General features: G+C 38.1%; 1 protein-coding gene across 2 annotated transcripts in view; it reads left to right on the top strand.

Annotated features, from left to right (window-relative positions):
• Positions 1 to 1,731: 1,731 nt before the first annotated feature.
• The window catches only part of BRWD3 (bromodomain and WD repeat domain containing 3), a 136,173-nt gene continuing 123,263 nt past the window's right edge, over positions 1,732 to 14,641 (top strand). Inside the window, exons 1-4 of one of the 2 annotated variants that reach the window (XM_004442078.3) lie at positions 1,732 to 1,951; positions 2,078 to 2,136; positions 2,338 to 2,367; positions 2,769 to 2,828. In XM_004442078.3, coding sequence (XP_004442135.1) covers positions 1,921 to 1,951; positions 2,078 to 2,136; positions 2,338 to 2,367; positions 2,769 to 2,828 — 180 coding nt within the window. In that variant the 5' untranslated portion in view covers positions 1,732 to 1,920. The remainder of the gene's footprint in view (positions 1,952 to 2,077; positions 2,137 to 2,337; positions 2,368 to 2,768; positions 2,829 to 14,641) is intronic. The other variant, XM_087426513.1, reaches the window with a different exon arrangement.

A 14,641-nucleotide genomic window follows, 5' to 3' on the forward strand; every position in this document is an offset into this window, starting at 1 on the left:
CTTAGTACATGGTAACGGCTTGATAAATATTAACTGTTATATATATTATAATTGACCTGTAAAAAATATTCAGACAGTCTGGTGTTTCACTAACTATTTGCAATTAGGTGTCTAGGGCTTACATATCTTTTCAATATCTAATTTTTTCAGTTAATGGCATTTGTTTTTATCAAGTACTATAGCATAATGACCAAAGATAGACCTATATCACAATTACCTTGTGTGGTTATTTCTTTTTTGTGTGTGAGGAAGATCAGCCCTGACCTAACATCTGATGCCAATCCTCCTCCTTTTTTGCTGAGGAAGATTGGTCCTGGCCTAAAATCCATGCCCTTCTTCCTCTACTTTATATGGGACGCCACCACAGCATGGCTTGACAAGCAGTGCGCGCCTGGGATCTGAACCCACGAACCCTGGGCTGCCAAAGGGAAGCACGTGCCCTTCACTGCTGCGCCACCAGGCGGGCACTGGTTATTTCTTTCTGAGGGGAAAAAATGGCCAGAGAGAGCTAACCAACCTAGGCTAAGTTTGTGTCAGCATAATGCAATCCTAGGCCCACTGCCCTCAGTGGTTGAAGTCTGAGTGAGGAAACCAAATTCCTAAGAAGCCAGCCCTAAACTTCAAAGGTAAACCTTCCAACTTGAATGTAAATAGCACATTCAGCTTAAACAGTTATTTCTGGTCTCATCATATTCAGCTTCTATTAAATACTTCTTTGGTCAATGCTTCAAGTCGGAACAGGATATTAAGGGAAAGTAGGGAAATAAACTCAGTTTACTATACGTGTGTCAATTACTCTACAAATCCTTTGATCACTTAAGTTTTCAGTAACCAAATACTGAAAGTCGGTACTGTACTAAGGGGTTGGGGTTATATTTTAAACAACCTTGCCCCCAACCTGTAGAAAACTACCTTGCATACAAATATGCAATAACACATAAAAATCCATGGTAATATAAAACGCTTTGGCAGTATTTGAAGACACAATTTAAAATTATTCTATAGGAACGGAATATGGCACGTGTTAAACTTGCAGAAGGGGAAAACTAAAATGCTTCATATCTGACAGCAAATTCCTCCTGCAATGGGGAACATTTTTAGAACTCATCTTTCTCTATAACAATATGACTTCTACATTCTGGACTGGTAAGTATAGTGTTTCCATCTAGTACAAAAATCATTTTAAAGAGAAATAAGTGACGACAAAGTAGGGGCTTCTTTTCCTCCCTCAGTCACAAGATCCTTCAGCGGCTAGCCTCCTTTCAGTGGGAGAGAGACAAAAAAAACAAAGCCTCTTCGGTGCCGGGAGGAAAACGAAGAAAGCAGCTGAGCCAAGTCTGCACCTCACATGTTCCTCACGATCACGCAGAAAGAATGGGTCCTCAACAGGAAAGGGCCCAACTGCCCTCACAGGAAGGGCAACCGACTGAGGAGCTCGCGGAAGAGAACACCACCACTGAGTTCCACGGCAGCTGCTAGAGCGTCGGCCGTCAGCTAGCACCGCCCCCTCCTTCCGGGAGCTGTAGCTAGGCAACCGTCGGCCATCCGGGAGAGCCGAGGACCGGCAGCGGCGTTAGTGCCTCTGGCGGCGAACAACGAGCGCTGCAGGCCGCTCTCACAGTTTTTACCCTCCCCTCTCTCCACCCCTTTTGCCCCCGCCCACCCCTCCGCCACTTTGGCTCCTCCCTCCTCTTCTCTCTCTCCCTCTCCTTCCTCCTCCGCCTCCTCAGCTCCTGGGCTAGAATATCTATGGGTCGAAACGTGATGCGATGAATCCGAGAGAGACCGAAACTGGGACGAGGAGTGCGGCGGAAGCGGCGGGACTCCTGGGCATGGGGGCTTCACCACAATAGAGGCAGCGTCCCCACCCGCCCCCGCCGGCCCCTCCGGAGCGAAGCCCCCAAACCCCTGGGGAAAAGGATGGCGGCGTCACCTACCCAGATCGAAGCCGGTGGGTAGCTGTGTCCGGGGGGCTAAGGGTATGGGGGCTTAGCGAGACGGCTGTCAGTTTCTTTTGAAAAAGCTTCTATTTCTCTTCTTTGCCTCCCTCTCAACCTCTTTTTCCCCTCTTCCTCAGAGCTATATTACCTGATTGCTAGATTCTTGCAGTCCGGACCCTGCAACAAATCCGCTCAGGTGAGAGGGAGGAGGAGATCTGGGAGTCCTGGGGAATGGTCCCAATGGGGAAATCGAGGCAGCGGGGTGCGCGGTTCCGCTGAGGGTGAGGGAAAGGCCGGCCTTGACTAGTCTTACCGTCAGCGGCTCGGTTTGAAGTGGGGAGGGAGGAATGGGTTGATGGCCCGAGCTGCTCCTCATATCCGTTTCCCTTTTGCTCAGGTGCTAGTGCAGGAGCTCGAGGAGCATCAGGTACGGAGACCCTTCGGGAAGAGGTGGGGAGGGTTGGGGTGAGACTGGAGGAAGGGGAGGGCAAGCTAGGGGCGGAGGGCAGGGGCCGGGAGAGAGCCTTGGATCTGGACACTCATGGCTGTTGTCACAGGGGTGAACCGGCTTCTTCCCTCAAAAGGGGCAGATATCGCTGGGGTCTTAACTTGCCCCCTCTTTATGCCTGTGGGAGGCGGTTTTTCAGGATTTCCTATCCCTCGGCCTCCTCCCCTCCACACTCGTCTAGCTCTGAGGCAACAGCTATCGGGACAAGAGAAATAAAGACGCCAAAGGGTCGAGGATCGGGACCCAGGTTGTGTCGGTTTGATGAGGAGCGGAGGCTTGGCCTTTATCGTTCCCCCCCCCTTCTTTTCTCCGGCCCCCAGCTGATTCCGCGCCGCTTAGACTGGGAGGGGAAAGAGCATCGAAGAAGCTTCGAGGATCTGGTGAGTAAAGTTTTCATTTTAACTTTACCAAACTCTTTCTCCACTCGCTCCCCACCTTGTTCCCCCAACCCGCCCCCGACCCCTCAGCCAACACGGCTGTAGAGCTCGGTGCTGAGCCGAAGAACGACAGCCCCTTCCCCCTTCCCGCGAGTCGGAGAAAGGGTACCTTGCCCTCTCCTTGGCCTCGCTTGTTTCCAACCGAAAACTTTGAAGAATGTGAGTTTGTTATCAGACATGCCGTATTGTGGATTATAAATACGTTACAAACATCGGGAAAGGCCCATTGTAGGGGGAAAAGGGAGAGAAACCAGGGGGTTATCTTGGGGCACGTACCAAGGACTGACGCTGGCCAATGACAGCGTTGGTAACAACCTGGAGTTCCGGATTAGTGGAAGAAAACTGGTTTCTGGTTGGTCCTGGCTTGAAATACGGGAACTGAGGCCAGGCTTAGTTGGGGGGGGGGGGGTTGGGGGGGTGAGGCATACGGGGGAGGGGGCTTAGGAGCGGAGTTGACCGACCCAGGATTGAGAAGAACCACACAATTAAAAATAATAGAGAGCATCAAGCGAATTCCAGTATTTGCCGGATTTAGATAATCGACTACCCAATAAGAGCATAATCGTTGTATATCTCAGATTTTAGAAAATAGCTCATCAAATCATTAAATCGCATTTGTGAAGATAACGTTTTCACTAAATAACAGCCATGGATTATGACCTTTTTGAGAATTGATGAAGCACGGTTTTGCAAGGAGACAACAATAGTTGTATTTTAAAATAGAATATATTTTAGTAAAGGACCAAAGGCATGGGATTGACTGTGTTCTTTCTCCTACAAGTATAATTTATAGTGTAAATGCACCTTCTGTTCAGCATTGACACCCACAGAAAGGTGATCCTTTTTATTTTTGGGAGGATGTTCCCTTGTGTTAGCCACTGGCACAGTGAATTGGAAGGAAATGAAAGGAGAAAGGGGTGGTGTTACTAAAATCTAAATTCAGCTATCTTCCCTTCAAATAAGATCCAAATGGAGGAAAATCGGACCCAGTTAAAGAAAGTTGGACGGGTATGGTAGATTCTAAATATAAATAAAGTGATTTAAAATTTGTTTGCAATAAGATAATATTTAAATTGCTTTGCTGTTCATTTGATATTCCTCTTTGTATTAAATTACAATAATGAGGCCACGTTAATTATTACCAAATTTACAGACTAAATTTTTTCTTATTTTTTGCAAATCACAGAAAATGGTATAATAATTGTGATAAGGAGAAACTCCAGCATATGTATTATTAATGGTAAAAAATTTTTGGATGGATAATAATTATTTTTGAAAAACCACATGTATTACCAGTTTATTTAGTTTGTAGTCAGACTTTTTGTTGGACCTAAGTCCTGCCAAAAAGAGGGCAAAAACGACAGTGCCTACCAATATATGTTTTAACACTTTATGACTAATATGGTTTTGAAGACAGTTTTATACTGAGGTGTGTTGAAAATGTTTTTGTTTACATTAGTCTCTAAGCAGACCATTTTAAGCAGGTAGCAAAAGGAGACTTAAAAGGAAAAAATTTTTGTAAATTAACTTGACAATGATAAAAAGTAAATGAAATCAAAATAATAAAAATACAGTTTTCTAACCATACACACATAGGAAAACCAAAAACAAAACCAGACCTAGTTTGTTACACTTCCCTTCCTTGTATTGTAAAGGCATATTTATGTAATTGTAATCAAAGTCCATTTTATGCTTTGTTTTAACACCTTTACAAATACTTATCTGTATTTGAATAGTCATTGTTATTTTAATGGTAAGAAAAAATTCAATTGTATTTAAGTTGCTATGGTTTGAACTCAACTTCCAGTTAAGCATTTGGATTACTTCCAGTTTTTCACTAATATCTTTGCATAGTTACGTAGTTTTTCTTTTTTCCCTTTTTTTTTGAGTTATTTTCCTGGGCTATATTCCTAAAGTGGAGTTATCAGGTCAAAGGGTCTCATCACTTTTATAGCTCTTGTTATGTATTGTAAGATTGCTCTCCAGAAGATTGTACTAATTTGTAATGTCACTAGGTACTTAGATTGAGGTTTTTTATTAAATATTTTTTAATCTTTTGGTAGCTTTAAAAGGTGAAAATAGCCCCTAGTTGATTTAATTAGCTTTTTCCCCCATTATTAGTGAGGCTTAAACTTTAACCAGTTATTTTTTTGTTAATCCATTTGTACATCCCTCCATATACTTGATTTTCACCTTTATCTTTTAATTTATTGTTTGTTTTTATATTTTCTTATACATTTAAAAATTTTTATATACATAGAATTTCTTCTGTTTGAACATTATCTAGAGTTTAGATAGTGTATCGTTTTTTGTTTTTAATTTAATTTTTATATTTGACACGTAAATTGTTATTTTTTCACACTGGGATCCAGTTTTTCCAGTGATATTACATTTTGATAGTATGGTCTTATTTTAAGTCAAAAGTCTGTTCTCTACCTATAGATTTCTTTGTAAGGGAGGATAGGGCAGGGCTGAGTGAGAATTTGAACAGAAGGAAAATAAGTTTTGTGGCTGAGAACTGAGTGTGCCGTGTTAGATTGCTGGATTCATTAGTTGTATTGTTGATTAAAATTATTTCACGTCTGACCTCTGATTTTGAGTGGCTTCTTTGTGGAGAAGACGGATTTTTTCCTTGGGGTAGGTGTTTTTTAAAGTGCTAATAGAACAATGGTTATACAATGGTATCTTTGATTTAGCTTCATGTTTTGAATTGAAATTTAGGGCAAAGTATTAATAAGTAGTATAATCTGATATGTTAAATTATATAGCAACACTTCAAATTTAAGATGTACTGGGTTATAAAAAGCAAAGAATACAAATTCATAATGAAGAGATGAAGGACTATAAACAAGGATATCAAAATACTGACTTGGGGTTGCATAGCCATGTACACTACATATTTGAAACAAAAATCCTGCCTTTCTGTCCATATGTATACTTTCACTTGAATTGTCTGTACTGCTTAACTTGATTTATCCAGAAGAATATTAAGATAATAAGTTGGTTCTTCAACACTTCATTATTACTGTTACTATTATGTATTCTAGAAATCCCCCTTTTTTCTTTCTTAAATCTGATTTAGTGTTTTGTAATTTGGAACACAAGGAAAGGTGTTTTGTTAAAGCTACTGGAAGGCAAGGATTGACATTTCTAGATTTGAAGTGCCTTTAAAAAAGTGAGTCCTTAAATGAAATATTTGTTAGTTATGTTGAACTGTAAGGTTTTTCAATATGGCATTCAAAATTAAAACATTCTAAATTAATTTTCAGAGTTTTAAGTAATGATATAGCGAGAAATTGGAAGTTATGGTGATTGTTTTTGAAGTGTGATGTGTGCATTTTTATTTCTGCTTGACTGTTATTTACAACACAATAGAGTTAGATTTACTTCTTATAATTCATCTTAAGGTAGATAATTTAAATAATTACAGATGTCTTTTCACTTGTGGTGACCCTGTTGAATTGTTGGCTATTTTATTGCTTCCTCCTTGGAGCTTTATTGGGGACAACAAACATAGTAATGAGGGGTGTATGTGTTTGTGTGTGTATTTAAATGGACAGTTTTTTTTTTTTTGGTTTATAATTTTATTTATTTATTTACTTTTCCCCCAAAGCCCCAGTAGATAGTTGTATGTCATAGTTGCACATCCTTCTAGTTGCTGTATGTGGGACGCGGCCTCAGCATGGCCAGAGAAATGGTGTGTCGGTGCGCGCCCGGGATCTGAACCCGGGCCGCCAGCAGCGGAGCGCGCGCTCTTAACAGCTAAGCCACGGGGCTGGCCCTGACAGTTTTTGTTAATATACAAATTTTATATATTGAAATGGTGACTTGGAAACTTTTTTTAAAGGCATGTGTTAAGATTTTTGAATCATTTTAAGGGGACTCCTATCATAAGACTGAACCAAAGTCATAATTATCTTTAGGTATGGTATATATTTTTACATTTATTCAGCATTTTTCATCCATAGAATTGAAAACACCAATTAGTGCTTACATTTGGAGTGATGGAGATTATATTACCTTCATTTTATATATAAAAGACTTGAAACAATTTTATGCTATTGAAAAAAAAACTTTCGGGCCAGCCCCGTGGCTTAGCGGTTAAGTGCGCGCGCTCCGCTGCTGGCGGCCCGGGTTCGGATCCTGGGCGCGCACCTACGCACTGCTTCTCCAGCCATGCTGAGGCCGCGTCCCACATACAGCAACTAGAAGGATGTGCAGCTATGACATACAACTATCTACTGGGGCTTTGGGGGGAAAAATAATAAATAAATAAAATCTTTAAAAAAAAAGAAAAAAAAAACTTTCTTCAAGATTGTATGTTCAGGCCGGCCCTGTGGCTTGGTGGTTAGGTGCGTGCGCTCCGATGCTGGTGGCCCGGGTTCGGATCCCGGGCACGCACCGAGGCACCACTTCTCCGTCCATCCTGAGGCCGAGTCCCACATACAGCAACTAGAAGGATGTGCAGCTATGACATACAACTATCTACTGGGGCTTTGGGGGGAAAAAATAAATAAATAAAATCTTTAAAAAAAAAAAAAAAGATTGTATGTTCACTACTATCTTTAAAAAGAATACATACCTCTAGGATGATATATGTCATTATAAGAACTTACATCTTCATATAACACTGGAGTTTAAAATTGTTTTCACATTATCTCATTTGATGCTCACCAACTGCTTTAAAACACTGTATTTGAATTCTAGACATTCCTGTATTTTTTCTTACCTTACCCAGCTGTTGTTCTCTAATTACTAGTAATGGCTTAAATTATCTATTAGAACAGTAGAATGATCTTTGAGAGGGGTAGCATAGTTATTGCATGTCTAAGTGTGGAAGCAATCTAAGCATGTGTGATTTATTAACTGCTATGTGGACACATAGCCGTAGTTAGGAAGAACAGAATGCATCATGGGAGGCCAATAAGAACGTGCTGCTCAACCCCAGTGTGGATATAATGCTAACTGATAGATATTATGGCAGAGAGCAATCAATGTCTGGAAACTAATACTCCTCACTACTGATTTGCTTGAGCCACGTGTATGCTCTTGCTATCTGCAATATGTTGGCTTTAGCTATTTGTCTGGATTGATCTTTGGCTTTTTTTTTTCGCCCTTGGGCTCTAGGAACATACTTTCAATGACTAAAATCCTTTTAGAGATTTATCATTAGTCCTAGGAAAACTGGTATCTGAGTACAAATGAGATGGTATTAAGAAAGTGAAGAGAGCTTCTGTTAGGGAGTGAGAATTTGGATTGGATTAATGTTCCTTATAAAATTTTGTACTGAAAGCACCTTTGTCAAATTTGAATATTAGTTTAAATTGTGTGTTTGTGTTCTTGTTTTACTGATGTTCATTACTGATTAATTAACAAACAGTTTTTTTGGTAGGGAGCAGAATAGTAATTTAAAGGCAATTTAATGTTTGTGTCATATTTTAGAGATGCCCTTGTTTGACATTTCTCACATAGGATGATTTTGTGGGTAGTAGAAAAGACTGTAAGATTTAGTCTGGAAGATAGTCTTTCCTTGCTGAGTCACCTTGGGCAAGTTACTTCACCTCTCAGAGATTTAATTTCCTCATTTATAAAATAAAAACCCCTAGCTGTTTTACAAAGTTGTTTTGTGGACCAAATGAGTTAAATATGAAAGAATGCATTTTGTTAATTGAAAGTCTGTGCATATGAATTGGTTGCTACATTTTAAAAATAGGACAGAGAGGTTGAATGGTTAGCATGGAAATCTGGAGAACTATGACCCCAGAATTTATATTTTCTTAGCTAATTATTACCACCTAAGTTTCCTAAGATTTTTTTTTAGGGTAAGGGGCATATAATACAGTACCTTTAAAAAAAGAGTATTTAAAAAGTGAGTGTCAGAATTGAACCCAAAATGAGTGTTTGAAGTGCATCTGTGTTAACTCAAACAAGAAATGATAATTATGTCAAAAGATATTTAGTGTTATTTGCATTTTTATGAATTACAAAAAAGTAATTCTGTATGATACTGGTATAGTATTCACTTTTTTAAGCAGTGGGAGTTGTCTTTTTGATGTCTTGTTGCAAGGATCCTCAGCTCTTCTGATTGATAACTTCTTATCCTGAGTTTATTTTCTATACATTATTGATAATTAATTTCTTGTACTTTAAGTTACCTTTTTGAAGATGTTTTCTCATGCCCTTTGTTATTTACCATGGTGCTTTATATTTAACTTGTCCTCAGTTATTATTTATTCAATTTTCTTAACTTGTTAGAAGCATTGCATGACATTTATTTTTTAGGCTTATTTAATCTGCTAGCTGGTACTGAGTTCTTTTATTGGACCTTTCTCTACTGAGAAACTTCTAGGATGTGGATGAGTCTCTTGTCCTTGTCTTAATATCATCTGCCTTCAAGGTTGTAGTACTTTTAGTGCTTTCTTGAAATGTAACCCAGAGAATACTTGAGCCTATGTGGGTTGCTCTGGCTGGCTCGTTTCTGAGGAAATCTTAAAACTAAAAAAAGGAAAAATCCTGTGAACAATGATTAACATTTTCAAAGGAAAGTGATAGGAAGTCTTGATACTTTGTAGCCCACACTGCTAACCAGTGGTATCACTACAACAGAAAAGCTTACCTGTTTTCTTTTCCTTTCTGCCCATTTTTTCCCCTCTCCTCCTTGAAATTCAGCAAACATTAAAACTCAACACTTAAATTATAAAGATATAATATCGGATTATTGCATACATTTATGTTTTACTGAAAAGTATCAAGAAGAAAAAAAACTATTATTAATATTTTTGTTTTCTTCCATTTTTGTTTTTTTGTAGAAGTATGTGTATTTTTTTCCCTTAAATCAGATGATTTTATGGATAGAGTTTTTTTTTTTTTAACTTAATGTTGTAGAGGAGCATCTTAAACATTGAGCCGATAGTATGTGCTGGTCACTGTGCAAAATGTGTTTACTGAGTGGGGGGGTGCCTTTCTCTTTGCCTGGAATGCCCTCCCTTCCCTTTGTCGTCTGTCTTGTGAACTTTTACTTAGCCTTCAAGTGTGAAAATGGACATGAACCGCTACCCCCAGGCCAAATTAGGTGCTGTACTTCTTTGCTTCTTTAGCTCTCTGTACTAACCTGTGGGCACTTATAGCTTTGATTTGTTTCTATTTAGTACTAGTTTATTTCCTCCACTGGGACTATGGGTTCCCTTAGGGCAGCAGATTAATCTTCTTTCCATTGCATCCCTCTATTTTAAATGTCTGAATGAACGAATGAATGAATGCATGAGTGAATGATTTTGTTTTTGTTTTAACCAGATCTTATGAGCTGGTTATCATTACTCCCTGTTTTATGGATAAGGAAGCTCAGGCTCAAAGAGTGAGTAACTTTTCAGGTCAAGAAAGTAGGAACTGGGGATGCTGGAAAAATTTAAATCTAAGTCCTTTCTACTGTATCACACTGCCAGAAGGAGTAATAGCTAATAAATTTCAGAGCCTGAATAATCCAGGCTCTCAGACTTCCAAGTACCACGCTTATCTCTATACTACACTTATATCGATATATTTAAGGCCTTGGTATATTTTTCAAAATCTGTTTTGTTTTCTGCCCCTAAATATCAAAAATCATGTGACTGTTTTTTCATATGCACTTTTTTTGAGGAAGATCATCCCTGAGCTAACATCCACGCCAATCCTCCTCTTTTTGCTGAGGAAGATTGGCCCTGGGCTAACATCTGTGCCCATCTTCCTCCACTTTATATGGGACACTGCCACAGCATGGCCTGACAAGTGGTGTATCTGTGCGCACCCAGGATCCGAACCCCGGGCCGCCAGGAGCGAAGCGCGCACACTTAACCACTACGCCACTGGGCCAGCCCCTGTATGCACTTCTATCTCCGCCCTAAAAAATTTTTTTAATTATTATTATTTTTTTATACATGTATATTTTTTATAATTTTATTTATTTATTTATTTTTCCCCCAAAGCCCCAGCAGATAGTTGTATGTCATAGCTGCACATTCTTCTAGTTGCTGTATGTGGGACTTGGCCTCAGCATGGCCAGAAAAGCGGTGCGTCGTTGCGCGCCCAGGATCCGAACCCAGGCCGCCAGCAGCGGAGCACGCACACTCAACCGCTAAGCCACGGGGCCGGCCCTTTTAATTTTTTTTAAGATAAGACGTTGCATTGTACTTCTTCAGCATATGGTCTCAGTTTGATTCTTCAATTCACCTGTGTAGTCATGATCTTAGAAAACAAAGCACACAAACAATTCTCTGTTTTGTTTTTTAGAGTTACTTGTCTGATCCTATTATTTCTAAAAGCCAAGGTGAAAATGATATCATTGCCATCTGAAAATTAGTATTTCAAATGTAGTTCTTGGTATAGGCCTGGCCCCCTGAGATTTTATTCAGTGCCCAGCTGGACTCCTTTTAACTAATTATGGTGAGGAGGATCATCTCAGTGAGCTCTCTGGTCTTCTCAGTTGCCATGATTCTGAAATGTGGTAATTCAGTTGTTAGATTTGCTCTTTAGGTCAGTCATTCTCCCTATCAAGAAGGTTTATAATCTAGGTTTCATTTAATTTCTTGAAGTTTATTCAAATTTTTAATTTTAATTTTTTGCAGTCTTCGTGTTAATTATCTTCATAATTTTTCAACTGCCTTAATAAGACAGTAATAGAAAGAGCAGTGGGCAGGGAGACCCAGATTCATTCATTGTGACTATTCCTTCATTGTGACCATTGGACTTCACTAATCTGGATCTGTTTTTCCTACTGTAAAATGTGGAGTTAGGTTGATGATGTATAAGGATCCTTGCATTTCAAAGATTCTATAATTTAAATTTTTGGAGCTATTTTACAGAATAATACAGACGTTTATCTTATACTCTTGAATTTTGTTTTTAGAGAATGCTTTTCTTCTGCAGATCTCAAGGCACTTATTGTGTTACTTGTTGGCATTATATTCCAGAAAGAGAAATATGGCTAAATAACTGAAATTAGAATATTTGAGCTTTCGGGCCGGCCCGGTGGCTTAGCGGTTAAGTGTGCATGCTCCACTGCTGGCGGCCCGGGTTTGGATCCTGGGTGCGCACCGACGCACGGCTTCTCCGGCCATGCTGAGGCTGTGCCCCACACAGCAACTAGAAGGATATGGAACTATGACATACAACTATCTACTGGGGCTTTGGGGGAAAAAAAAAAAGTAAAATAAAAAAAAAAAAAGAATATTTGAGCTTTAATTGAAAAGAGTGACTTATTAAGCCACAAATTTCATAGAATATTTTTAATATATACTTTTAATAGTACATTTTATTATATATTACATTATATTCATACATAATTATAATATAGAATTTTTAAAAACTTAAAAAATAATAATAATTCCTGATAAATAAAATCTTTAAAAAAAAAAAAAAAAAAGGGCCGGCCCCGTGGCTTGGTGGTTGAGTGCGTGCGCTCCGCTGCTGGCGGCCCGGGTTCGGATCCCAGGATCGCCCCGATGCACCGCTTCTCCGGCCATGCTGAGGCCGCGTCCCACGTACAGCAACTGGAAGGATGTGCAGCTATGACAGACAACTATCTACTGGGGCGTTGGGGGAAAAATAAATAAATAAAATCTTTAAAAAAAAAAAAAATTCCTGAGAGTAGATAAGAATTCTTATGCCTAAAAAGATCACCTTTAAAAAAATTCCAACTTTAATCAAAGCAAATGGATTGAAGTAAATGTTAACTACCACTTATAAATCCTGAAGTTTGATTTAGAAGAAATTATTATTGCAAGAACTGTGCTGATATAATCTGGAAGCCTGTTAACGTAGTTTAAAAGAGGAGCTAGCAGGTTCAAACTCAAATGAATTGTTATTATCGTGTTGATTGTGTTGATAGAGTTTGTGTTTCTCTAGTACTGTTTTATAATCAAATTTTTATTGATTTTAGAGGAATGGACTTTTTGAATGGGACCACTTAGAAATAGAGCAATTTTCTATTGTATAGGATAAAAATGAAACTTGTGAGATTTATTTAATAGTTTATAATACAAATTTTCAAGGGGAGAATTTGGGAGTAGATAAGCCTTGTTTTAGTTGCTTAATTAAGGATTTTGTATTTTTAAATTATCAGTGAGGAATTGATAAAAAAATTTATATAATTAGCTGAAGATCAAACATCATTGTTTCTATAAAATGAAGTAGTGGGGGGCTTAAGATGTCAGTTTAAGATATAATTCTGACAGATTTTCTGTAAGAGGGTAATTCTAAAAATTCATATTAGAGAACTCCCATTTTCTGGATTATATATTGCTAGATATATTGCAGTTTCTAGGGTAGTTACTTAGGTTTTTGTAACAAGTGAATAACTCTTGAGATGGTAATGGGATGAAGAAAAAATTGATAAAAAAGTAAATGCCAGTAAAGACATCAACTACCATCCTATGAAAAGCTTCATATAGCATTTACTTGATGGAAAAGTAATGGCTGATATCAGAAGCCCAGTTTTTCCAAGACATAGAGTTGGGGGGGAAAAGGCATAAGCTATTATAGATGTTAATATGCAGTATTTAAGTATTTTCTTTGGGATACATATTTTTAGGTATACTAACTGTATGTTCTTGTGGGCATGTTTAGGAAATGCCCTAATATGAAGGGAATGAATTACAGACTAGTATTTTAGGATATTAGCATCTGCAGATAACAAGAAATGGTTTTTAGATTGAATCATCAGCTGCTTTGGCTTTAATATTACCTGTATATTTTACTTAGAGATAGTTCTATATAGTTAATTGCCTGGAAGACAAAACTGGAGATGTGAGAAATAACTGAAAGAATTTGCTTGATCCTTTGTCCCCATCCAGAAGTTAAACCTTGTACATGCAAATGTAAAATAATCAGGTTAAGTTGCCATTCTTCCTGAGCATCATGACAGTTGCCCAGGCTCCAGTTATTTTGGTAGATTAAAATTGGTTTTTGCAGGGACTTACAAAAGATAATTGGCAGGAAATAATTTTTAAAATCACAATAGAATCACTTATTCCCAGAATTCTGAATACATGTTGGATTTTAGTTCTTCGACCTGTGTTTCCTAAGAAAACAAGAAAAGGAACCCAAATATGAGAATCTAAGATTTTTCCTCTATAAATTCATATGATATTGCTTGTAGATAGACTTTATTTTGGTTTCTATTGATTCAGTAAACAAATATTTATCGAGAACACACATAGTCTCTTTTCTCATGGTGATCATTCGGAATGATTTACAAAATTATTCTTTTGTGTTGTATTGTTCTTGACCTGGTGGTGATATGTATCCTATGTGATGATAGACGTATATATTTATATTTTTCTCTCTCTCTCTCTCTCTCTATATGTATATACATATATATATACAATTTATATTTATGAAATATAAAAATTGGCATTGTAGCTAGAAATAGATTGATTTCAGGACCTTATGTCAAGATGAGAATGTAGATTTCAAAGAACATCTAAGGATGTAAAAAGATATCTAAGGATTTTTTAATATTCTAGTTTTTTCTGTATACTGTTTTAATAATTAGGTGTTTATGAAACACGTCAGGGACTTGAACATTAGCTTAGATAAAAAATGAAAAACTGTTTTGTTGTTTTATTGTCTCACCCCATCTACATATGTTAACCATCTTTAGAAATTTACTTGTGTTTTATTATTTTTATTTATTTTTTTTTTGTGAGGAAGATCAGCCCTGAGCTAACATCTATTGCCAATCCTCCTCCTTTTTTTCTCCCCAAAGCCCCAGTAGATAGTTG

Source organism: Ceratotherium simum, chromosome X (genome assembly GCF_057802395.1).
Source record: "Ceratotherium simum simum isolate JZ-2026a chromosome X, ASM5780239v1, whole genome shotgun sequence".
NCBI lineage: Eukaryota > Metazoa > Chordata > Mammalia > Perissodactyla > Rhinocerotidae > Ceratotherium > Ceratotherium simum.